Genomic DNA, 27314 nt, shown 5'->3' with positions numbered 1-27314 from the left:
AACATTATTTGAGGAAACTACAAACTGGTCATACTTAGGTAGAACTATCTACCAAGAGGAGTTTTAGTCTTATACTGGAGTTAGCCGGCCAAAGTATTCACCCACCTGCAACCCATCCCACTCCCATCTGTTTCCATTTCATCTTAGCTCCTCATGAAGATCACCACAGTCTGCCCCTGCCCGATTCCAAAGCAAGAGCATGAGGAAACACATTCAAAGCAGAGCCCTTCCACTTTATTAACTTGACAGCATTCCCTCCTCATCCCCTCATGCAAAAACAAACAAGATGCTAAGTCCCATTGGGCTGCATTAACTTATTGTCCATAGATAAGCATTCTCCATCCTCACCCATCTCTTATCTTCCTCCCTTTCCTACTAGAGACATTCCCCATTTGGCTGAGGTCCCCTCCAACCCATATATACATCACATTCTCAGTTTTTCCCTCAAGTTCACTCCATCCACATCTGCTTTCAACACTTTCTGCTAGTCTTTACTCATTCTTTTAATCAATCCATTAACCCTGGTCTCTTGCAGAAGACCAGCACCCCTCAGATATCCAGCAACAACCTCCAGACAGGACAATAAGTCACTCAGGGAATATGTAATATATTGTTGTCAAGGGAAATGTTAGCATGGTGCATTGTAGTACGAGGTGTTCTGTGTCCTGTGTGATGGTTGCATCTGAAGCAGTTTCAAGATTTGACCAGGCCTATTCTGTATTGGTAATGTATTAACCTCTTCAATATGATGACACCTACGCAGACATCATGAAGCGCAAATGGATATGAGGTCTGTACGGAAAGTATCTACCCATTATGAATACTTGCAGAACTGGTAGTGCAATCCTAACAAAAGTTGGCGGACACTGACAGAAGACCCTTCGGCGCATGCATGAGCGATTCTTGTCCCATGTGACAACTTAGTTACCAGCCAGACACAGTTGAGTGAAGGTGTGTACTGTTTGACAATCCCATTGATGGTCAAATGGATATGAGGTCTGTCCAGAAAATATCCACCCATTACAAAGGAGTATTACATGGAAGGGAACATGAGGGGACGTCCTAGGATGAGATGGATGGATGGGGTGAAGGGGGCTTTGGGGAAGAGGGGAATGTCTGTTGAGGAAGGACGGGAGAGGACAGATGACAGGGGTGAATGGAGAATGGTTGTATATGGAAGATGTTGTGATGCATGAGGTGGAATGGACGGGGGGATAGGGGGTGAGGTAGTGTGTGTGAGCAAAATTTTGACGCAGCCCAAAGGGATTTCTACCCGTCTTCTCCTTTATATGGGGGGAGAGAGAGGGGGGGTCGCCGATTTAATGAAGCGGCCTTGCTGTGGATGTGCTGTGTCTTGCGACACTGCTTCTGACCCAGGGCAATGGACAAGGTGCAGGGATGACCCGTCATCTAGGAGGTGCTAAGATGGTAGGGAGGGTGGAGGGGTGTGGAGTGTTTTCAGGGAAGGAATGAGTGGGAATGATTTTGTCTTTTCCTTTTTTGGCTACCTCGGGTAGTAAGGGGGAAAAAGCCTTGGTATATGTATGTATGTACAAATACTTTCAGAACTGGTATTGCAATTCTAACAACGGTTGGCAGACACTGACAGAAGACCCTTCTGCGGATCTGTGAGCGACCATAGTCCCATGTGACAATTTAGTTACTAGCCTGACACATTGAGTTAAGGTGTGTGCTGCTTGACCATCAGCAAACCTGTGTAAAGTTTTGTTGCAAACTTGAATATTCATCAGTGGAAACTATTCAAATGATTAAGAAGGCATTCCAGGATAATCTAATGAGTGAAGCACAGAAAAGGATGTGGTACAAACATTTCAAAGAAGGCCAAGAATCTGTCAAAAGTGATCCACATTCACCTTCAACAAGCAGGCCACCCAAAAATAATGAATGTATGATGACTGCAATCAATTACAATTAGCAACTGACAGTCCAAGAATTAGACAATCTTGGTATCCCACGGACAAGTGTTTCAGAGATTTTGACAGAAGATCTTGGCATTACACAAGTGGCAGCAAAATTTGTCCCGTGTCTCCTGACTCATGTGCATAAGGAATTTCGTGCTGAAACTCCACAGGGCATGCTTCAAGCTTCAACAAATGATTAAAATTTCCCGAAACAAGTAATAACTGGAGACGAATTGTGGGTCCACATCTACGACCCAGAAACAAAAGCCCAGTCTAGCCAATGGAAGTCATCTGTGTCTCCACAACCAAAAAAGGCATGACAAATTCAAAACAATGTCAAAGTTATGTGGACATTTTTTTGGATTATCAGTGTTATCCACTACAGGTATACTCCACAAGGGCAAACAACAACAAAGGAGTATTACATTGAAGTTCTCACTGCAAGGGATGCAGTGAGAGGAAAATGACTGCAGCTGTGGGCTAGGAGAGTGGATCCTTCATCATGATAAAGCACCTGCCCATTCTTCACATGTCGTGCAGTGATTTATGGCAAAGAATCTCATCACCCAACTCATTCAGCCCCCCTACAGCCCAGATTTAGCTCCCTGTGTTTTCTGGATTGTCCCAAAGTTAAAATCCCTATTAAAAAGGAAGGAGATTACAGTCCATAGACGAAATTAAAATGAATGTGATGAGCGAGCTGATGAAGATCCAAAATGAGGAGTTTGCAAAATGCTTTGAAATGTGGAAGGGACACTGGGAGAAGTATGTGAGGTCTGAAGGACACTACTTTGAAGAGTAGGGCACCATTGTCCTAGGTTAGCATTTCTTGAAAGTGTAAATTGCTGGATACTTTCTGGACAGACCTCATATATACGGATGCTGGCATCGGAGTCTTGATTATATTTATTTCATAGTTGTAAATGATGTGGAGGGAGTGAACATGAGGGGACGCCCTAGGATGAGGAGGATGGATGGGGAATGTCTGTTGAGGAAGGACAGGAGCGGACAGAGGACAGGGGTGAATGGAGAATGGTTGTATATGGATGATGTTGTGATGCATGAGGTGGAATGGGCGGTGAGGTAGTATGTGTGAGCAAAATTTGACGCAGCCCAAAGGGATTTTTCCCCGTCTTCTTTTAAGCATGGGGGGATGGAGAGGGGGGGTTGCCGAATTAATGAAGCAGCCTTGCTCTGGATGAGCTGTGTCTTGCGACACTGCTCCTGACCCAGGGCAGTGGACAAGGTGCAGGGATGACCTGTCATCCAGGAGGTGCTAAGATGAGAGGGAGGGTGAAGGGGTGTGGAGTGTATTCAGGGATGGAATGGGTGGGAATGATTTTATGTTTTTTCCTTTTTGGCTACCTCCCTTGTAAGGGGGAAAAAGCCTTGGTATATGTATGTAAATGAGTTATCCAAGGATTCTGTGAACTGGTTTCATCATGTTTTCTGTGTTTATTATTACTCAGAGTAAAAGAGAATGAGTAATATGGCAATGACTTTATATTTCACAATGCAAGTAGTGTGATATATCATGCATATGACAGCCAATGTAGTGCACAAGCATTTGATTCGTATAGAAGAGGTTAACATTACCCAAACCATCCAAGTATTCTTTCATCAGTCCCACCTGCCATCACATTTCTAAAATATATCTAAATAATTTCTTATTGCCTCCCTTAAATTCCAAGTGTTTGCGCCCATATAGTGTCATAGGCACAGTCATCCTTTCATACAGCCCCACACATCTATTTCACTTTTCATTCCACCCATGACATTTACTTGCTTTGTTTACTCTGCAATTTACTTCTACCCACTACACCTCCATTCTCTGCTAATGTGACCCTAAAAACTTGAAACTATCCACTTCCTCTAACCTCTTTTAAGACTCAGTACCATCCCTTGTACATCTCATCAACTTTAATGTTTACTTTCAAATTAAATACATGACTCAAATTCCCATCACATACTTTCCCAAACTCCATCACTAAAGCTTCAGTCACACTAACTTCTGAAATAGCTGAATCTAGCAGTACAGCCTGACTGAGCTCATCAATTTGCTTTTACCAACATTTACTTTCAACTTTGCACCACATTTTCCCAAACTCATCACTAAAACCTTAGTCACATTAGGTTCTGAAACCACTGGATCCAGCAATGCAGCTTGATTGGCCAGCCATTTGTGATGCACTAGCAACTGATTCTTGCTATTCTGTGCTTGCCAAGAGGGTGGCTTCCCCTGGCATCTAGTTCAACCAACAAAAAAATATTACACTCCTTTTTAAAGCATTTTTAATGGTAATAGATGGAGAAAGGACAAACGGAAGAAAAGAACATATACCAAAGGTTTTTTCCCCATTACAAGGAAAGTAGCCAAAAAACAAAGGCTCCCACCCATTCCATCCCCACACACTACACTCCCACTCATCCCCCTCCCTCCCTCCCATCTCGGGCCACCACAGATGGTGGGCCATCTCTGCATCCCGCCCACCACCCTGGGTCAGAAGCAGTGCCACAAGATACTAGTATTACAAGAAAACTCCCAAATATAGATTTTAATTTGATGGAAATATACCATTCAGATCTCAAATGACTTTTGTGGTGTGCAAGCAAAACAAATATGTGTTCACAAGGCCAACATGTCATGTCAAATTAATTGGTCCCAACTATCAGAAGTCTCATGGATTTTTTCCTCTTCTTTGAATCTGCACTGGTTAAAAAACAAGCAGCAAGATGAGTGTCACAGAGGTGGTTAGAGTTTCAAGGAAACATCATAAAGAAGGGACAGTTGAAGTACAAAAGTAGCATCATTCCTCTGAGTAGATTTTACTCCAACATAGTCAAATGATGGGCGGCTCTGGTCCATAGGGGGAACCCAAAAGCTGCTAAACCATTACCTGCATGCTACAATGCAATCACTACTGCATGTCAACAAGCAGTCAAAACCCAGTATGACAACTAGAGGCTAGAAAAGGGAAAATAGAGACATCCTTATTAGTCAATTAACATATTAACATGTACCAACTTTGTGCATAACAAATATGAAAAAATCTTACTTGTGTAGCACAAGAACTGCCTCAGCGATAGCACACTGAGAAAGAAGAGCAGTACTGCTGCTGGCAGCAATGGTAAGGTAAGTTAAACGCTCCAATGCTGTCAAATAGATTGTTTGTGCCTCCGAGTCCTCCTCCATTTGGCCATTTTTCATGTAACTCTAGAATATGATAAAAACATTACCAGTCCCAAAATTCTACAATACACACAATTTCTTTTCCCCCAAAATATGGGGTTGGCTGAGTGAAAGCAATACACACCCTACACAACCAATTATAAAGCCAATTGTTGTCCCTCCATCTTATCACTTTTAAATGAAAGATCATCTGTTTCCCACCAATCATCCAGCAAGATAAGAACATAAGAACATAAGAATAAAGGAGACTGCAAAAGACCATAAGGCCTACACTAGGCAGCTCCATATCCATCACCACCTGTCATCCCCATCCATAAAGTTGTCTAATCATTTTTTAAAACAACTGATAGTTTCAGCACTTACTACATGGTTACTAAGTTTATTCCATTCATCAACCACCCTATTAGTACACCAATTCTTGCCTATTTCCTTCTTAAATCTAAATTTGTCCAGTTTATACCCATTACTGCGAGTCCTGCCCTGTTGTTTTATTATGATGACCTTGTTTGCATCACCCTTGTTATAGCCTTTGATCCACTTGAACACTTCTATTAGATCACCCCGCACTCTGCGTCTTTCCAGAGAGTGTAAGTTTAGGTGCCTAAGCCTCTCTTCGTAAGGCAAATTTCCGAGTCCATGTATCATTTTGGTCATTCTTCTCTGTACTGATTCTAGTGAATTTATGTCCATTCTGTAGGACGTAGACCAAAACTGTACTGCATAGTCAAGGATGGGTCTAACTATTGCTAAATAGAGTTTAATAATTACCTCTGCACTTCAATTCGTTACCGTCCTAGCAATGAAACCTAATGCTCTGTTAGCTTTATTTCTGGCACTAATGCACTTCTTCCTGGTTTTAAGGTCCGGACTCACCAGAACTCCCAAGTCCCTCTCGCACTCAGATTTTTCTAAAAACGTGTTATCTAAGTTGTATCTATTTTCGGGGTTGTGTAACCCTACGTTTAACACGCTACACTTAGAGATATTGAAGTTCATTTGCCATTTCACCGACCATGTTAAAAGTTTATTAAGATCATCCTGCAGAATCTGGGCGTCGTCTCCTGACCTAATTAGGCGTCCTATTTTAGTGTCCTCCGCAAACTTACTAACATCACTATTTAACCCATTGTCTAAGTCGTATATATACATAATGAACAACAAGGGACCCAAAACATTGCCCCACCTAGATTTTTTTCCATTTATGGTGACCCGCTGTTTTCTGTTACTAATCCTAGCTCTAATCCATTCTAACACTTTTCCTCCTATGCCATAGGCTTTGATTTTATTCAATAGTCTCTGGTGTGGCACCTTGTCGAACCCTTTGCTAATGTGGTAAATAACATCGTAATTTTTATTGTTGTCTGACGCCTTATATACTTTAGTGTAAAAGGATAGAAGATTAGTCACACATGACTTACCCTTGGAGAAACCATGCTGTGAATCACGAATTAAATTATGCCCTTCAATGTGTTCTCTGAGTTTATTTACTATTCAAGATCATCATTCATTAAGTTCCTCACTATATACAAGTAAAACCATCTAACTTATAAAACTGAAGCCAAGTATTAAGGTAAATCATACCTCTGTGACATCACACAAGGCCTGATACCATTCCCTTGAGTCTGAAAATGGCCTAAAGGCTTCAACTCTTTTGCTGTAGTCATAAGCCATTTTATAACGTCCACTCTCTTCTGCACCCCATTCTTCATACAGTCGTACTAACCGAATTTGCAATCGAATATCTGTGGGTCTTTCTTTTAATTCATCTGTTCAGAAAATAAAAATAATATAGCACAAAATACTCAAGTAAGAAATAAAGAACAAGGCAAACTGTTTCAACATAAGTTTTCATCCATTAAATATTAGACAGTACTGTACCTAAAAAGAATTTTTCAAGGTCTTTCTTATCAGCATCTTCTGCCACTGTTAGCAAAGATTCTCTTAATCTAATTACACTGTCATGGTGGAGAAATAAGCGTTCTCCTTCTTCAACCCAATGACGACAAATCATTGTCACACTTCACCTCACAATACAGATCACAAACTGGAAAATGAAAATATAGGTCGAGAGAACATACATCTGAACAAGTCACTTAGTTAAAAAAAAAATAAAAAAAAAAAAAAATAAAAAAAAATAATAATAATAATAATAATAATAATAATAATAATAATAATATTTTAGGGATATATATTCTTCCTTTCCACTTAACACTGAATAGAGGAAAACACTTCTGAAGAATATCTAATAAATATGCTAATCAAATTCAGACCCTCTCATAAAATTAACTACAATAGTTTATACAATCTATCAATAAAAAGACACTACAAAAAAATAAAATAAAATAAAATGAAAAAATAAATCCTGTTATACTTACTTTTGGTTACAAGTTCCTTTTTGTAGCCCAATTCATATGCCATTCGGTATGCCCCAACTGCTTTATCTTTCTGGCCTTGGGCTTCATAAATCTGTCCGAGAATATGATGGGCCTCTATTGCCCTTGGACGTATAGTTAAGAATTCGCCTAAATAGCGACGAGCACAATCATATTCACATATATTGAAGTACAGCTTTGCAATCTGGAAGCGCCGTTTTTTCCTCTGTAAAAGAACAAACATTATAGGATGATAATTTTGATTGGAGACTTAGGGCCCAATATCTCAAAATTTACCCTAATACATAATTTACCAGCAGTAAACAAAGTCCTAAAGAACAGCTGCGTCAACTTTCAATTTGTTTCTTTTATGTGCACCAAAGAACAAGATCCCATGCAGCTAACCTTGTACTAATATCCTGGACATCCACACCTAAATTAATATAACCATCAAAGGAGATGCCCACAGGTTGCACATACTTTTGAGGCCAAGGTTCACACTGTGACAGTGCAAATAATGAGTTCTATATCTAAGACAGAATTTGCTTTATATGTGTGGATAACAGACCAGAACAACAAAGGATTTGTGGGAAAACCCAGTTTCGGCAGTGGCATTCCTTGGGGAGACGGGACTGCTTGGACAGACAGTCTAGGGAACGACAATAACAACAACAACAACAAAGGCAATCCAATTGATAGCAATTAGATTCGTGCAAAGGGAAAAGCATTTTATGACAGAGTAATGAGTGATAAAGCTAGCACGTGCAGAACCAGATCATCCTGCTACCACCCAGTCTGAATTTTAACAAGTAAAGGATGGTATGATAGATTTAAGAGTCAGTTTTCCTTGCACAATTTGAAAATGTGCAGAGAATCAGGTTCAGCAGATCAGATTTTGACAGCTCCATTCCCTGGTGCTCTGAAGATAAGGGATAAAGGCCTGAGCAGGTATGGAATATAGATGAAACAGGCCTCTTTTGGAAGATGACTGCCAGGGCCTTTGTTGCCAAGGAGGAGAAGAATGCACCAAGGTTCAAAGCTGCTAAGGACAGATGCACATTAATGGTTTGTGCTTACGCTGCTGGCCACACCAAGCCTGGCTTTATTTATAAGTCTACTAACCCAGAGCACTTATGGGATGCAACAAGAAGTTCCAGCCAGTGTTCTGGAAGCATAATGTAAAAGCATGGACAACCAACATAATCACTATTGACTGGTTCCACCACTGTTTCTTGACAAAGGTATGGGCATACCTACAAGAGCGGGGCCTCCCAAACAAAATCCTCCTGCTCCTAGATTATGGTCCAGGTCGTCCAGTGTCACTTGATGGAATGTGAGACCCTGTTGATGGTGTGTTTATGCCGCCAAACACAACCTCCCTCATACAGCCTCTTGATCATGGTGTAATAGCTGTCTTCAAAGCCTATTAAACACGCAGATGAATGCAGAGGCTTCACGCTGCATTGGATGCAAACCCTGACTTGAGTGTGATTTAATATTGGAAAAAATTCAGTGTTGCTGACTGCCTCTCAATTGTGCAGGAGTGTCTTATGAATTTGTGCCCTCAGACAGTCAATGGTTGTTGGAGGGCACTGTGGCCAGTGTGTGTGTGCGATTTCACAGGCTTTGGTCCTCAGGGGGAGGTTAATGATGCCATGACAATGGTGGAAATAGCTAGGCTAGCTGGTGGTGAAGGGTTCATGGACATGCAGATGAGGGAACTGGTTGAAGGACATGCCATGGCATAAATGATGATCAACTGTTAGAGATTGTGCAGTCAGTGAGGATGAAGAGGAAGATAGTGTTGATGAGCCTGATCACCCTCAAGCTCTCACTCTTGAAAAGCTGGGGGAAGCAATGAGGATGACAGCACAACTCAAACAATTATTGTATGACATAGATCCATCAATGGTGAGAGCATTGAAGGTGATGAGCGATATTGATAAGAGCATTGCTCCTTACAAGACTTTTTGATGACATGAAGAGGAAACGGTCTCAGTTGCCAATCACAATGAATTTCACAATGAAGCTTGCTGCTACCCCTATAGCTACCTGAACCTCAACCCAAGTACTAGACTCCTCATGTCATGCAGTTACACTCCACATCATCTCATCCAGTTATTCATCATCAGTAACTGCATGGCTAACTATTAACATCATCACCATCATCATCACAAGAAATAGTGTGCTGAAACTTATGCGAATGGTGAGCGTTTTGTCTTTCTACGTGTATTTATTATGTTATCAAATCATAACATGTGCAACATTTCATACTGTTTTGGGGGTTTTATGAGTTATTAGGTTTATTTGATGAAGGAAACATTATTGTTAGGTAAAGGAAACCCTATTGTTATGTAAACACTGTTACATATGTGTACATGTATATGTGCACCAAAGATTTACAAATTTTCAACTTTCACAAGGTTCTCAATCCTCTAAACCTTGAAAATGTTGAGGGCATACTATAAAACTTGTGGAGTTATTCATACTGTGATAGTACAGTAAGTCCTCATTATATGGTACATATACGTTCCTAAAAACCTTACCGCAAGTTGAAATTACCGTATACCGAACTTAAGTTCCGATTTATGGCAGACGTACCATCTCCCTGCTCTTTCCTCTTCAAAATATCTAATTTTACTTCCAAAACACGAACGGATACCGTATGTGAATTTTTCTTACCGTAAATAGAATCGAGGGTAGTAATTACCAAAGACCGTAACTGTGAATTTACCAGATAAAGAATTACCATATAAGGAGGACTCACTGTATACCATCACAGTGAGCACTAGTAAATTTAGAGACTGTACTGCAATACCTCCATGATATAATAAATGTACAAAATGTCAATCACATGATCATATGCCATGTGCATGTCTGACTTATGCACAGAGATGCACTTATCTTGACTGACCACAAGGCATGAGTGTGTCTCATATAGTCTACAACAAATTGCAAGGAAAGTACACTGAAAAAAAACAGGCCTACTGGCTTAACCATTATAACATGTCAAATATCAATTAATCAACCAGTAAGTGTAGATGAAAAATATGAAAATAAAAGGCAAATAATCATGTCATCACAAACCTGAATGAGCACAGATGCTCAACATAGACAAAAAGCTCTCCCATTGGCTGTTTACAACAGTATGGATAAGATGGAAAACATGGAGCTGTGTACCACAATGGTACAAATTGCCAGTGCATACTTTTAATCTTGAGTATTACCCACAACCTAAATCATATATAACCATGCAGTTTGAATTTTTCATATACCAGTACTTTACTGGACAAGATATCAAACTATCAGTGCAACATCAGGTCCCAATGGCAATAAATCAGGTATACCCATGCAGTTTGAATTTTTCATATATCAGTACTTTACTGGACAAGATATTAAACTACCACTGCAACATCACAATGGCAGTCCAAGAATGTAGAAAATAGAACATACAAGGCCCATTTCAAAATAAAACAGGCCACCTGAGAACCCAGTCAAAACCCTCCTCTCTATCAAATCTGATGTAAAGAATCATAATACATATACCTACCTCCCCAAAGAACATTCCACCACCACATTGCTCACAAACCTTATTTCAACACAAAAGTGCAGCTGGACAAATTCAATGGCACAAAATGTTCATATACAGATAATTTAATAAACAGTCTAGCATGGCACTATATGTAAGCAACCAGAACCACTTAAGTTAATTCAATGAGCTAGAGTTCTCTCTCTCTCTCTCTCTCTCTCTCTATATATATATATATATATATATATATATATATATATATATATTTATACACACACACACTTTCATCGGATAGACGGCGAGGATTTACGTTCTGAAGAAAAAGTGAAATTTTCGTGGATCTCAACACAAAGGAAGTACCTATTGTATTTACGGGGGGGGATTGCTCATGGTGTAATGAAAAATTGAGGAAAAAGGAGAAGGGGAGGGATTACTGAGGGAAATGGAAGGAAATGAGGAAGGGGAGGACTTGGTCCAAGAGGCCAGGCGGCTTATAAACAAACGAAGGACCGATGATTTGGATTTTGGTGATGGGACTGACAAAAATGTAAAGATTAGAAACATAGATAAGAGCAGTTCAATGGAAGGTAAGGATAATAATTTCCAAGGAGGGGGAGGCGGATACCAACCTGGCAAAACTGGAGGAAAACCTTGAACAAATGACCGAACATTGGGAGATTAGGTTCGGTAGGATAACAAAGATTGCGCAAAGTGTTGAAAGATTGGAAGAACTAGAGAAGGCAACCAAAAACTTAACTAATGAAATTGAAGAATTAAAAAGACAGTTAAAAGAAGTAAAAGAGGAGAATGAGGAATTAAAGAGGAATAGTAAGGACAACAAAGAGGCCATAGCAAAGGAAGCACAGGGTTAGAAAAAAAAATCCAAGAAAGCAGTAAAGCTGCATTTACTGGCATAATTAAACAGCAAATGAAAGAACAAACTGAAAACTCAGTTATTAAAGTGATGAGACAGAAGGAGAATATAGTAAGAGACTTAGCAGATAAAAAGAAATGTATAATTATATTAGGAATGGAAGAGAAACATAACCCAGATAGAACCACAAGAATCAAGGAGGAAAAGGAAAAAGTAAGCAGTTTACTACAATTAGTTTAGGAAGAGAACCTGAAATCATGAAACAAATTGAAGAGAAGTTTAGGCTCGGAAAATATAGTACAGATAAGACCAGACCAATTAAGATTAAATTCAGGTCACAAACAACGGCAGAGAATATCTTAGCAAAAACAGGGAAACTAGCAACAAGTGAACAATATAAAAAGGTATGGATAAAAAGGGAAATGAATAAAGAGGAAAGAGAGGAGGAAAAAATGAAAAGACATGAAGCTAAGGAAAAATACGAGAACAGAACAGTCAGAAAAAGAGAAATTCTATTGGAGAGTAGTGAATATGAAAGTAAGGAAATACGACACACTAGAGAAAAACAAAAGGAAAACAGCGAATACAATGGAAGTGGCAGAAAACTAAAAGTGTCTTACACAAATATAGATGGATTAATAACAGGACTGAATGAACTAAATGATTATCTGAAGGAAAAAGAACCGGACATAATGGGAATTGTAGAAACGAAATTAAAAGGTCCACTACCACCCAACAGTATAGGAAATGATGCATATAATTATTGGATTAGAAACAGAGAGACAAAGTAAGGGGGTGGAGTTATGTTCCTGACTAAGGATATAAACATGAGGTGTGTCACATATGGAAAGAATACAGTAGAGATGATTATGATCGAAGTGAAAGACAGAGATAAGAAGAGCAGAAAATTTGTGATAAATTATTTGCCTCCAAAAACAGCCTCATGGGAAGAGAGTGAACATAAAAGTATGTTAGAAGACACAAGGATAACATTAAATAAGATATTGGAAGATGGAGGAAGAATAGTTATGATGAGTGACTTTAATTGCAAAGAAGTCTGCTGGGAAGAGATGACAGTAAAGGGTGGAGACGGCTCATGGGGAAATGTTCTACTCGAGATGATTATTGACCATACAATGACACAGTGGATACAGGACACTAGGTATAGAAATGAAGAAGAACCATCGAGACCAGACCTAATAATCACATTTGAACCTAGAATACTGGAGAAGATTGAATATAAAACACCAATAAGTAAAAGTGTCCACATATTGATTGAACTGGAACTAAATGAGGAAAAATACATGAAAAGAAATTAACAATATAGAAAAGGAAGAATGATGTATGAAAAAACAAACTTTGATCAAATAAGAGAATTCTTTCAAAAAGAAAACTGGGAAAGAATATACAAAGAAGAAACAACAGTGGAAGAGAAATGGAATATTTTGACAAAAAAAAAAAAAAAAAAAAAAAAAAAAAAAAAAAAAATTGGAAAAGTATGTCCCAAGACAAAAACAAGAAAAAAATATGTACAGTGCTGGTACAACAAAAGTTGTAGAGAGTTAAAAGACAAAAGAGACAAAGCTTGGACCAAATGGAAGAAATACAAAAGACCTGAAAAATGGAAAATATATACTTGTTATAGAAATGAATATAAACAAGTGTGCAGAGAGGAAAAGAGAAAATATGAAAAAGATGTCATTGAAAAATGTAAAGATCAACCAAAACTATTTTATAGATTTGTAAACAACAAACTGAAAAACAAACAAGATTTGGAGAAATTAAGACAAGGAGAAATTGAATACACAGAGGAAATTAAAATGGCAGAAATTATGAACAAGCCTTTTAAATCAGTGTTTACAAGGGATAACATACAACCTGAAGAGATCAAATGGAAAGAGAAAGTCCCCCCTATGAAAGAAACGGAAGGAACAAAGAATGAAATAATGAAACACTGGAGTTATCTTGATGTTAGAAAATCGCATGGACCAGATGAAATAGCAAACTTGATTTTGAAAGAATGCAGGAATGAACTGGCAGACAAAATACATAGCATAATAAACAGTTCCTTGAAAGAAGGAAAAGTTCCAGAAGATTGGAAAAAAGCAAATATAGTACCTATATATAAAGGGGGAAATAAAGAAGACCCTACCAACTATAGACCAGTCTCTCTAACAAGTACAATAGCAAAAATATGTGAAAGAATTGTCAAAAGTAGATGGGTAAAATATTTATAAAAAAAAAAAAAAAAACAGAAACAAAAAAACAATGTGCTAAATCCAAGGCAGTTTGGATTCACACAAGGACGATCATGTGTCACCAATTTAATATGTTTCTATTCAAGGCTAATAGATATAATAAAAGAAAGAGATGGATGGGGCGATTGTGCATTTTTAGACCTAAAAAAAAGCTTTTGACAAACTACCACATAAGAAGTTGCTTAAGAAATTAGAAACTGAAGGAGGAATACAGGGCAAACTGCTTAAATGGATGGAAGACTTCTTGCAAGAAAGAAAAATGAGAGTAGTGATAAGAGACAAACACTCAAATTGGGATGAAGTAATAAGCAGTGTTCCACAAGGAACAGTTTTGGTCTCAATAATGTTTGCTATATATATTAATGATATGGATGAAGAAATTGAAAGTTATATAAGCTTCTTTGCAGATGATGCAAAACTATTAAAAAAAGTGAACACGGAAGAAGATTGTGAGTCACTACAGAGTGATCTAAATAAAGTCTGGGAATGGAGTAGGAAGTGGGAGATGGAGTTCAATACTAAAAAGTGTAGTATAATGGAATTTGGAAAAAGCAAAAACAGAATAACAGGATCATATAAATAGAGAGAAGAAAGTATAAAAAAAAGTAGAAAATGAGGAAGGACCTGGGAGTCATTGTTATGAATAATATGTCACCTGAGAAACATATAAGATTTTTGGTGAAACTTATAACTTAATAAGAACAATAAAAGTGGCATTTACATACCTGGATGAAGAAATGGTGAAGAAAATACTAATCACTCTGATAAGACCAAGATTGGAATATGCAGCAGCGATGTGGTCACCAAGTACAAAAAAATGTATAAAAAAACTTGAAAGAATACAAAAAGCAATTACAAAATTGGCACCAACACTCTCAAAACTATCATATGAAGAGAGACTAGCAAAACTTGAACTACAGACACTAGAACAAAGAAGAGAGGAGATTTGATAACTACAGAATCATGAAAGGCATAGAAATTATTGATAGAGAGGATCTAATAAAATGGGATGAGAGAAATACAAGAGGACACGGAAAGAAAATAAAAAAAGACAGCTATGGAAGAGATCTGAAAAAGAACAGCTTTCCTCACAGAGTAATAGACAGTTGGAACAAGTTAGATGAGAAAGTGGTGTGTGCAAAAACAATACATGAATTTAAAAATAGTTTAGATAAAATGAGATATGAAGACGGGACACCAAGAGCATAGCTCCCCTTCCCGTAAAATACAACTAGGTAAATACATGACAGCGAAGATTGGACTCCAGGAAAAAGCTACAATATTCGTGGACCTCAACGAGGAAGTACCTGTGTTGCGTTAGTAGGGAAGGTGAAGAAAAAGGAGAAGGAGAGGGGGTACTGAGGAAAATGGAAGGAAATGAGGAAGGGGATGAACGGCCCCTGGAAGTCAGAAGGATGTCAACAAGAGATGCGCAGACGATAGAGGTGAAATTGAAGATATTAGTAAAAATTAGAAATATTGATAAGAGCAAACAGCAGTGCAATGGAAGGTGAAGATAATTATTTCCATGGATTTAATGAGGGAGATGACAACCTCCCCAGATTAGCAAGTCTAGAGGAAAAACTAGAGAAAATGAATGAAAAGTGGGAGGTTAGGTTCAGTCAACTTACAATGATTACACAAAGAGTTGATAAATTGGAAGAACTAAAGAAGTAGAACCAAAACCTAAATAGAGATATAGAAGAATTAAAAAGACAGTTCAAAAGAAGTAAAGGATGAGAAATTAAAGTAGGATAATAAAGAGAATAGAGTCCATTACAAAAGAGGTACAGGGTTGGAGAAAAGTCCAAGAGAACAAAACTGAATTTAGAGATATAGTAAAACAACAGATGAAAGAACAAACTAGGACACAGTTATTAAAGTGATGAGAGAGGAGAATATAGTAAAATACTTAGCAGATAAGAAATGTATAATTATTTTAGCGATGGAAGAGCAAAATCCAAATAGGACAAAAGTAAAGGAGAAGGAAAAAGTAAACAAGATATTAGTAGTTCAAGAAGATGAACAAGAAACAGGGAAAGAAATTGAGGAAATATATAGACTAGGGAAAAAAATACAGATAAGACCAGACCAATTAAGGTTAAATTTAGGTCACAAACGACAGCAGTGAATATCTTAGCAAAAAGTGATCTACATAAACAGGTATGGATAAAAAGAGATGAATAGATAAAAAGAGATGAATAAAGAGGATAGAAAGAGAAAACAAAAAGAATATAAGCTAAGAGAGAGAGAAAAAAAAAAGAAATTCTATTCGATAGTGGATATGAAAGTGAGGAAATGATTCATAGCAGAGAAAAAAGGAAGGGAAACAGGAAACAGGATGGAGGTAGCAGAAAATTAAAAGTTTCCTTCACAAATATAGATGGCTTAACCCCTTCCATACGGTGCCGCACACGTAGGCGTCATGGACTTAGATCTCGGTGGCAGCAGCCAATGCCAGCCGTACGACGTGTCGTAATAATACTCGCATCATAAAATATAGTCACCGCTTATATCGATCGTTCTCTCTTCACCCGTGAATTTTGATAACCATAGAAAATGCGATTACAAAAGAATTAAAAAGAATGTCATTATGGAGGGGCGACTACAATAAATATAATCAAGACGCCGATATGGCAGCGTCGCGAATCCACTTGCTCCTCATGACGCCTACGTGTGCGGCACCGTATGGAAGGGGTTAATAACAGGCTTGAATGAGCTGAATGATTACCTGAAGGAAAATGAACCGGACATAATGGGAATTGTAGAGACAAAATTGAAAGGTCCACTACCACCCAACAGTGTAGGACATGGTGTATATAATTACTGGATTAGAAACAGAGAAGTAAAACTAGGGGGTGGAGTTATGTTCCTGACTAAGAAGGATATAAATGTGAGGAATGTCGCATATGGAAAGAATTGAGATGATTATGATGGAAATGATGGACAGGGATGGGAAGAACAAGAAGTTTGTGGTAAATTATGTGACTCCTAAAACGGCTTCATGGGAAGAGAGAGTACAAAAAAATATGTTAGATGAGGATAACACTAAATAGGATAATGGAAGATGGAGGAAGAATAATCATAATGGGTGACTTTAATTGTAAAGAAATCTGCTGGGAAGAGATGACAGTGAAGGGTGGAGACGACCTATGGGGAAATGTACTACTTGATATGATTATAGAACATACAATGATGCAAGAGAATGTCTAGTAGCATAATACTTAGAAGAGTGCAGGTTTACTAAAGAGGCTTTTCAACTAAATTTTCCAGAATTTCTTTTGGATAAATGCAGAAAGCAGGCTGCTAAGATTCTGGAAAGCCGTAGGCAGCAGGGCAGCACAGCAAAATGTTTCGTGTTGCCAACCAGCGATATTGCCACCAACCTGACTCATATTTTAAGAACCACCAATTTGGAAGTACAGGTAAACGTCGACTTACGATGGCATTAGGTTTCGATAGATCCATCGTAAGACGATTTCATCGTAAGTCGATCCCCAATTTGTGTATCACTGTTCCGTGGTCACTGTACCTAGCCTACCTGTATATTAACCACCAGAGATACTGAATATAGCCTATTAAACATGTACAGTAGTTTATTTAATTATTTTTATCCTTTTTACCATATTCAAACACTATAATATGTATTTTCAGTGCGGCTTAAATCTCGCGGGCAGCAGCCAATGCTAGCCGTACGACGTGTGGTAATAATACTCGCATCATAAAATATAGTCACCGCTTATATCGATCGTTCTCTCTTTCACCCGCGAATTTTGAAAACCACAGAGAATGGGATTCAGGGCACATTTGAGAGAATGTAAAAACACAGGGGCGACTACAATAAATATAATCAAGACGCCGATATGGCAGCCTCGCGAATCCACTTGCTCCTCATGATGCCTACGTGTGCGGCACCGTATGGAAGGGGTTAAATATATCATATCGTCGTCGTCGTCGTCATCGTAAAGTCGAACAATCGTAAGTCGCGGCCATCGTAAGTCGACGTTTACCTGTAGTGTGCCAGACCAGCAGGACAATCAAAGACATCACGAGGACGAGAACAAACAACAACCAAACACTGTGCACCAAAGCTGGTGTTTATCATATTCCGTGCTTGGGATGTGATAAAGCTTAAGAAACATCACATGACCTGAATACACAAATACGTGAACACTGTTACGATATCAGGCATGATGTCACCACCAATGCATGTGTGACACAGGAATAGGGAAAACCACCTGATGGACTGGAAGAATGCAGAGCTGCTGATACGAGAGCCCAACAAGATCCGCAGGAAGTGTTTGGAAGCAACGGTCATACAAGGAACCAACACTATTGAACAAAATAGGGACATGTTCAACATCTCACCCCACATAATTCCTTTAATACGCATGGTCAACAAAATTTTAAACCATCCTTTGTGAGCAATTTCCCTACAAATGTTTGGGCCAGCCTTCTCAACCTCTCCTAGTATTCAATCCCCCTTCTCCTCCTCCTCTTCCTTCCCCTCCCCCTACTTCTTTCTTTCCCCATTCCCTCCATTCCTCTTATTTAATCTCAAGCATGTGTATCACAACTATTTACTTGAAAAAGCTGTAATGAGCAAATGTTGTACAAATAAAGGCTTCCTCACATGGTGTTTAACTCATCAGTCTTGTCTACAACTGCTACTTTCATGAAGAAGAAGGGGAAAAAAAAAAATAATAATAATTAAAAGTCAAAATTTCACTGGTAAATGACTCAAAGGTGCTCTTTATGATTCCCAACATTTGGTTTCCTTTTTTTTTTTTTTATCAGCAGCAGATACATGTGAATGGAAGTTCAGTTCATAGTCCATAATCACACGAAGATCTCTTTCTTAACCCAATCCAGATTTTCACTGTCCATAGAATAAACATTGTACTGATTAAGGAAACCAAGGTGCATAACCTTGCACTTTTTTGCTTTTAATGTTAGCTGCCACAGATTTAACCAGTTGCTCCATTTCTCCAAATCAATCAGTTCCTGTTAATCTTGTGACGAGTTAACTATTTTATAGACCTTGGTGTCATCAGCAAATATTTTAACTGTGCTTGATACTGCCTCAGGAAGATTATTTATAAACGGAACAAATTGTAGTGGTCTGAGCACACTTCCTTGCGGTATGCCACTCTTCACTGCCGTCCAGTTGGATTTGTCTTCATTTACCATCACTAGCTGTCTTTGGCATGTCAAAAAACTATCCAAAGGTAAAATTTTCCTTGCATCCCATAAGTTTACTTAATCTCTTATGAGGAAATGAATCAAATGCCTTCTGGAAATCCAGGTAAACATTAAAGTTCTTCCCTTGCTCCAAAAACAATGTCCATTCATCCAAACACGATCTATCAGGAACATATCCATGTTGCTGGTCGGCAAATAAATTGTTTTTATTCATATGTAGCTTCCCCCCCTATGGTGGGAGGAAAGAACACTGCCACTAAGTCTTCCCACTTCAATCATAAGAGGTGACAAAAATGGGACAGGGATTAGCACTAGGCATCCTTCTCCCTGTAGCCCCACAAGGAACATTCCTAAAAAAAGTAAATGCATAAGAGGGTCTAGGAGTTTTCCAACCAGTACCCTAAGGTTTGGGTCTTTTAATGTTTGTGGATGTGGTACAGATATGATTAAAAGGGAAGACATAGGCAGTATGTTTGTGAGAAGAAAGATGGATGTGTTGGCTTTGAGTGAAATTAAGTTCAGAGGGAGGGGCGAGTATGAGTTTGGGAGTATAGTTGGGAGGTTGGGAAGTAAGTGAAGAGATGGGTAAACATCTAGTGGAGTGGAAGGAAGTTTCTTCAAGGTTAATGTGGATGAAGGTGAAACTAGGAAGATGTGGGTTTTTATAAGTGCATATGGGCCTGGTAGTGAGAAGAGTGTAGAAGAAAGGGAGGCTTTTTGGATAAAGTGCAAAGATGGATTAGGTAGAAAAGTCAATGTAGTGGTATTGGGAGACCTTAATGCTAGGGTAGGAAATGAACCAATAGATGGAGTGGTTGGGAAGTGTGGAGTTCCAGGAAAGAATCGTAGTTTATTATTTAACTATACCTATGCATTTATTTATGTACTTTATCTATTTACATTATTATAATTTCTATTTAATCATTTATTATTATTATCATGATTTTTTTTGGATCCGACCTAGATATGGACCACAAGGTCTCCTGTCGACATGCTCCGCCTCTGTATTCCTTTGACATGTGTCTAGAGAGTTTATGATAGCAAATACAGTGTTTAGGAAGAAAGTCAAGCATAAGTACACATGGGAGAGGGTGGTGGATAGAGCATTAATGGACTATGTAGTAGTAAATAGGCATATAGTAGGAAATGGGGAATATCAGATCATTTTTTGGTGGAAGGTAAGTTGAGAGTGGAGGATAGATGGAGAAAGAGGAAAAGGCCAAAAAGTAGGGAGGTACTTTAAATGAACTGCTTAAATGAGAAAAAAAAGGAGGAATACAAAAAGAAGCCAAGACAGGAGTGGGAGGGAGTGAAAGATAGAGTAGAACTAGGAGTGGAGAAGGAATAGTCACTAGGTGTGCAAAGACGGTGTGTGGAACAAGGAGGACGGGAGGAAATAGAAGAAAAGGTAACGAGTGGTGGAATGAGGAAGCAAAGAAGTTGTAGACAAGAAGAGGCAAGCTTTCACAGATTGGTTACAAAATAGGATGAGGGAGTCATATGAGTTACAAAGAAAAGAGAAATAAAGCATAATATAAATGAGGCAAAGAGGAGAGCAGATGTGAAATTGGGTTAGAGTGTGACAGAAAATTTTGTATATAAAAAAAAAATAAATAAAATAAAATAAAATAAAATAAAATAAAATGTATTGGAAAGAAATTACGAGACGAAGAGGAGGTAAATCAGGTAGAGAAGAAAAGGTAATAGGTGCAGATGGAGATATAATGGAAGAGAAGGCAGTAAGAGGAAGATGGGCAGAGTATTTTAGGTAGTTGCTTGTGGAGGAGGATAGGGAGGGAAAGGTAGGTGCAATGGGAAGTGCCAAGAAAATGACTGTGATGAGTGAGGAAAATGGAGGAGAAATAAGGAAAGATGAAGTGAAGACAGCTGTTAAGATGAGAGCAGGTATGGCACCTGGGTTACATGGATGTCATGCTGAATGTCTGAAAAAAGGAGGGACAGTGATGGTGGACTGGTTTGTTTAAGGGAGGGTAGAGTGTAGAAGTTTCAGAAGGATCAGCTTGTTAAGTGTAGTTGGGAGGGCTTATGGGAGGGTCTTGATTGAGAGGATTAGGAGAGGAACAGAGGGAGTAATTGGTGAGGAACTGTGTGGGGTTAGGACAGGTAGGGGTTGCATAAATCAGATTTTTATGGTAAGACAGATATGTGAGAAAACTAAAAGAAAATGTAAGGATGTATTTTGGGCAGTGGACAAGATGCAGGGATTACCCGTCATCCAGGAGGTGCCAAGATAAGAGGGAGGGAAGAGGGTGGAGGGGAGTGGAGTGTGATAGGGATGGAATGGGAGTGGTTTTTATGTCTGTTTTTTTTGCTACCTCCCTTATAAGGAAGGAAAAATCCTTTGGTATATGTATATAATGAAAAGGATTATGACAGGTTTGACAGAAAGGTACTGTGGGAGGAATTGCATACATATGGGATAGGAGGAAAGCTTTTAGGAGCTGTCAAGAGTTTTTACAAGAGTAGCAGTGTGGCAGGATTAGAAATGGAGAGTGAGTTGTTTGAGGTAAAGGTGGGACTTCATCAGGGATGTGTTATGTCACCTTGGCTGTTCAATTCATACATAGATGGGGTGGTGGGTCAGGAATTGGATATGGTTAAGAAAATGGAGAAAAGTGGGAGATAAGCCAGTTGTCGTTTGTGGATGACACTGCGCTTGTAGCAGGATCAGAGGAGGGATTGATGAAGTTAGTGACAGTTTGGGAATGTGTGCAAAAGAAGGAAGTTGAAGATAAATGTGGGTAAAAGTAAGGCAATGACATGTACAAAGGGAAATTGGCAGTAGACTGAAAGTGAGTACTAAGGGAGAGTTTTAGATACTTGGGTGCGAATGTGGCAAGTAAGGGAGGCGTGGAGGTAGAATGTAGATTGAGAGAAGAGACTAAATGCATTGGTGGACTAAAAAGTGTAATGAGAAATAGACATTTGGGAATGGATGCTAAGAGATTGTCTTCTCTTTTTCTACATGAGGGGACAGAGGGAAGGTCGCTGATTTATTGAAATGGCCTTACTGTGGATGTGACACTAGCTCTGACCCAGGGCAGTGGGTGATATGCAAGGAAGACCCATCATCCAGGTGCCAAGACAAGAGGGTGGAGTGTGATAAGGATGGAACGGGCAGAAATGAACATAAGTATGAAGGAGACTGCAAGAGACCACAAGGCCTACACTACGCAGCTCCATATCCATCACCACCTACCATCCCCATCCATAAAGTTGTCTAACCATTTCTTAAAACAACTGATAGTTTCAGTGCTCACTACATGGTTACTAAGTCTATTCCATTCGTTGACAACCCTATTAGTAAACCAATTCTTGCCTATTTCCTTCTTAAATCTAAATTTGTCCAGATTAAATCCATTACTGCAAGTCCTGCCCTGTTGTTTTACTACGATGACTTTGTTTGCATCACCCTTGTGCCTTTGATCCACTTGAACACCTCTATTAGATCATCCCGCACTCTGCCTCTTTCTAGAGAGTGTAAGTTAAGGTGCCTAAGCCTCTCTTCATAAGGCAAATTTCTGAGGCCATGTATCACTTTGGTCATTCATTTCTGTACTGATTCTAGTGAATTGATGTCCATTCTGTTTTTAGGCTACCTCCCTTATAAGGGGGAAAAAAGCCTTTGGTATATGTATGTAGTTAAGCTTATTGGCCTATAATTTCCAGGCTGCCTTTGATTTCCCTTTTTATGAATTGGGGTGATATTGGCATCTTTCCAATCTTGTGACATATCACCTTTATCAAAAGATATATTGTACATAACTGTTAATTGTAAACTGACACTAAGCAATTTTGGGTGAAAACCATCAGGTCCAGCTGATTTACTTTCCTGCTGTTTAACTAATTTCATTTTCACTTTTTCTTCATCAATTTCCACACCAGTCATGGTAAAGGCCGACAACTGCAGTCACCAGCCAACAGCAGGCTAAAAATGCCAAAAACTGACTGGATTACTTGTTTTCAATTCTTTGTTATATTTTATTCCTGTATGAAGATTTAGCACATTTGAATGACGAGATCATGTAATATGTTCAAGTCTAGTTGTTTGCTGATGACACACTGGACTTGTTGGCTGTTATCTCAGCTAGTTTCAGTTTGGTTCAACCACCCTCCACATGGGGCATTACCTGTTCATAAGAGGAATATCTTGCAGTTTGCATAAGATAATGTTAGTTAGAAATGTTGGCGATGAGTATCACTTAATTTTAAGCCTGCTGTCGGCCTTTACCATGACCCAATTTCACACAATCTAATTGGGTATTACCAACATAGTATCTAATTGTGGTATATTACTTTTTTCCTCATCTGTAAAAACGCTATGGTAAATTTTTCGTTGTGTACACCTATGTGATATTGCAATAGAAAATGATTAATTTTGTAAATTATAATACATGAACATGTGATTTTCTTGGCAGAAATCAATAACAAAAAAGTTGTTAAAACTTATTTACTAATAAACAATGTTGCGGTGGTTGAATTATACACCATGTTTGTTATGATAATTGCCAAGGTCAAAGAAATGAAAGGATGCAGCATGAAAGCATGCAGCGTCTCGAACGATTTTTATCAAGGTCTTATAACTGGGGGATGGTAGGGCAAGGTGGTTGAGGTGCCTCGACTGACTAGGGTTTAACCAAGAGCTCCACGAATGGGAGTGATCAACAATACCCATATAAGGACGATTTGGGAATTAAGAAATTAAGCCTGACGACTTAGAAGTATACGCTGCCACCACCCAATCGCTTATAAGGATATACTGTATGTATGATCAATGAAGGAACCACTCCTAGTCAACCATGCCTGGCAATCGCCTCCTCCCTCTCAGGTCGTCCGGGGTTGGTTCTGGGTACTAGCTAGCGAGTAGCCTCCCGTGACACTACCATATCGATATCCAAGTTGGGTAATGAAAGAATATAGGTATAGGTTTTTCTGTACATTAATTATTAAACTGTAGAAAAATATAATAAAAAAAATATATGAGTATATTGTGGGTATTTTCCACTAGACAATATATAGGGGTTCATACAGATTGAAAAGTATAGTTATGTTGGTCCTGTCCAACACATACAATATCTTAGGCTTAGTAACCCGAACATACAAGGTAGTTAGTGACGTAGCTATGGACTATGGGGCGATGGGTATAGATGTCTTAAGTAGGTCACGGACGCGTGTGGGGCAGGGTTACCGTTTCATAGAATTTTGTACCAAAGCGTGGTAAAATAGCAGCATGTGGCAACTGCACAAGGACATGAGGAATTTTTTTTCTACATATCAGCGGGCTGTTAAAAACATTCAAAAACTCAAACTTTTGTTTAAAAATCATAGAACTAGTTATCAAATAATAAATGGTACATCAAAATATGACTTTTATTGGTAATTGTGTTACTTATAAGGTATTATATCCCAAAAGATACATTTTTACGGTGTAGAAAAAAAATTCTACACTAAAGTTTCAGCTTTCTTTTAGTGATAATAAAGAAAAAAATGATATCTTACTGAATATGTTAGGGCATGGGGGCCTTATATACATTCAAGAATAAAAAAAACTAGAACCAACATTTTGTCAAAGTTTGACAAGTATATCTTGCTATGAAAGTCTTCACAAGCCCGAGAAAAATGTATGCCACGGTATGGCAACCAGTGTTGCCACTCACAAAATGTAAAAATGCCATGATGACCCTACAAAAAAAATCCAAGAAAATCCAAGGATTACTTTTTATACTGATACTTGCAAAAAACAAGGTGACATGGCTCTTGAAATGGATTGTGGCTTATTCAAAATAGGAAATTTAGCTAGAGGAGGAAGTTCTACTCACCCAATACTTTACAGACAATGGTATTATTGCAGGAAGAAGGATACTGGCATAGGGTCCTCCTCTAATTCCTCATCATCAACATCATCGGCTTCACTATGATATAAAGTTGCTGTGTTCCTCTTCTTCCTGGACTCTTCCCTCTCTTTATATTTCATGTGATAGTGACCCAACTTCACATCTTTGATTAATGAAATAGATGGTTCCCACTTTTGGCAAGTCACTTCTTGTCTTGTAATGGCTTGCTTGGCCAATAGATGGTTTGCAACTGTATTTGTGTGTAGTCTGTTGCTTTGCTTAGTTTTAACTTGGTTTATTTGGGAAAAAATTCTTTCAATACATGCAGATGAGTGTGGCAGAGCTAATAAGTTGCACATAAATGTTCCAAGAAGATTAAAATTTTCTTTATTATTCCTATCTTTCACTGAAAGTAAATCATTCCAGAAAACAGTTGCAGACTGACTTATGCCTTTAAGGGGGTGTGCGACACCTGGGGGGGTGAATTTGTTCAAGATATGGCATTTTTCAAAACTGTGTTCAAAATGTTCGTATACCACTTAGAAATAAATCCCGACAAATAATTTTCCAGCCGCGCGCAATTTAAAGGTCCTGGGTGAGGATTAAAGGGACAGATTTAAAGGCGCAACCCACACTAGAAGGAGGCGTGCCACTTAGGACCTTCAGGCGCAGCGAATAACGTTGAAATTTGATTGAATTTACACTCGCCCAGTGTATCAACGGCCAATACGATTGTGGAGGGGAAGGGAGGAAGGTGGAGGGAGAATATTTTGCCAACTTTGTGCGAAACTAAGCGTTAGTTACCGGCTAACTCTGAAAAGGGAAGTACGCATGTCTCATGAGCTCTCATTGCAATCTATTACTTTAGCTAGTACATATTACTCTTTAGTACAGTCATCATGGGTAGCAAAAAGAACAAAAGAACATCACAATGACAAAAAACAGCAGTTAAAGATGGCAAGCAGTCAAAGACGACTAAAGATCTCACCACCTCTCACTCCACCACCGCCCTCACCTGCACCTCTGTGACGGTGACAGAGGTAAAGGACAACATTAGACTAAACAATTCAAAGAGGAAGATTAAATCCAAAGAAGAAAGCAAGAGGAAAAAGATCAAGGCTATACAGGAAGAAGAAAGAAGAAGGGACATCATATGATGCTGGAGGGGGTGCCCTACCAACATAGATTGGCGAGGGGAATCTGATGAGGAAAGAGAAGGTGCCCACTACTGGAAAATAAACCTCTTTCCAATGATTTAGATACCCTGAAGACCCCCAGCAGAGAGGTTTCACATGAAGAAACCGCCAAAGGTGCAAAAAAGCAAATTATATGATGTTGTCGTCTGTGCGTCGTCACTACTGTGACATACTTATACTTTAGTTTTTCAGTATTTAAAGTACTTATAATTAAAATATGTTGATAATTTTTACTGTACTTACTTATTATATAATAAGAATTAAGTCATGAAAAAATCAGTCAAATTGGTGAAACTATAAGCAAGTTACAGATATATTCATATTTCAAGTTGCCATATCTCCGTTCGATATTTTTCTACTTTTTTTTAATCATAAAAAATCTAATATACATTAGATTTAAATGAAACTTACAGGGAATATTACTTTTAGTAACTGCTAGGGCCGATCGTTCGAATATTTTGAATAGGATGAAAGAGTTCGGAGTAATAATGGAAACAAGAGCAAAAAAATTGTATTTTTCACGATTTTTGCCAGCCATTAAAATTGAAATGCCTGTATGCAAAAGTATAAAGGAAATTGTTCAATTACTCAATGACCGGCCCTAGGTGTGCCTACTGACTAATCATAGCCAAAATATAAAACAAATTGGTCCACGTATTATGGTGCTGTGCACTTTTAAATGTCGCTACTGGTATACGTACATGTGTACATGTGTACATATGTACATGTGTACATACATCATTCTGCTTCACCTAAAATGTAAGCAATATGGATACCTATTTACCTGAGAAGTTTCAGCTCTTTACTCTAAATATTTTAGAAAATGACCTCCAGGTGTCGCGTACCCCCTTAAGTGTGTCTCTTGCATATAGAAGATCTCGCCATTGCTGTTCCAGCAAATCTAGCTCATCCTCCT

General features: G+C 38.5%; 1 protein-coding gene across 15 annotated transcripts in view; it reads right to left on the bottom strand.

Moving 5' to 3' along the window:
* The window catches only part of LOC143036396 (E3 SUMO-protein ligase RanBP2-like), a 381916-nt gene that overhangs the window by 347935 nt on the left and 6667 nt on the right, over positions 1 to 27314 (bottom strand). For 13 of the 15 annotated variants that reach the window (XR_012967350.1, XM_076203706.1, XM_076203712.1 and 10 more), the window contains exons 2-5: positions 7488 to 7710; positions 6991 to 7156; positions 6694 to 6878; positions 4979 to 5136 (exon numbers count right to left, since the gene is read on the bottom strand). Coding sequence is in view for 14 of the 15 variants with exons in the window: in XM_076203706.1 (XP_076059821.1) it covers positions 4979 to 5136; positions 6694 to 6878; positions 6991 to 7123 (476 nt within the window). In the remaining variant the exon portion in view is untranslated. Of the gene's footprint in view, positions 1 to 4978; positions 5137 to 6693; positions 6879 to 6990; positions 7157 to 7487; positions 7711 to 8737; positions 8890 to 25187; positions 25532 to 27314 lie in introns of those variants that run through there. The other 2 variants (XM_076203707.1, XM_076203708.1) reach the window with 2 other exon arrangements.

The sequence above is a fragment of the Oratosquilla oratoria genome, chromosome 20 (genome assembly GCF_046742065.1).
Source record: "Oratosquilla oratoria isolate Oo_2021 chromosome 20, ASM4674206v1, whole genome shotgun sequence".
In the NCBI taxonomy this organism is placed as follows: Eukaryota; Metazoa; Arthropoda; class Malacostraca; order Stomatopoda; family Squillidae; genus Oratosquilla; species Oratosquilla oratoria.
The sequence above is the reverse complement of the archived record's forward strand: the minus strand, read 5'-3'. Positions and strand labels throughout refer to the sequence as shown.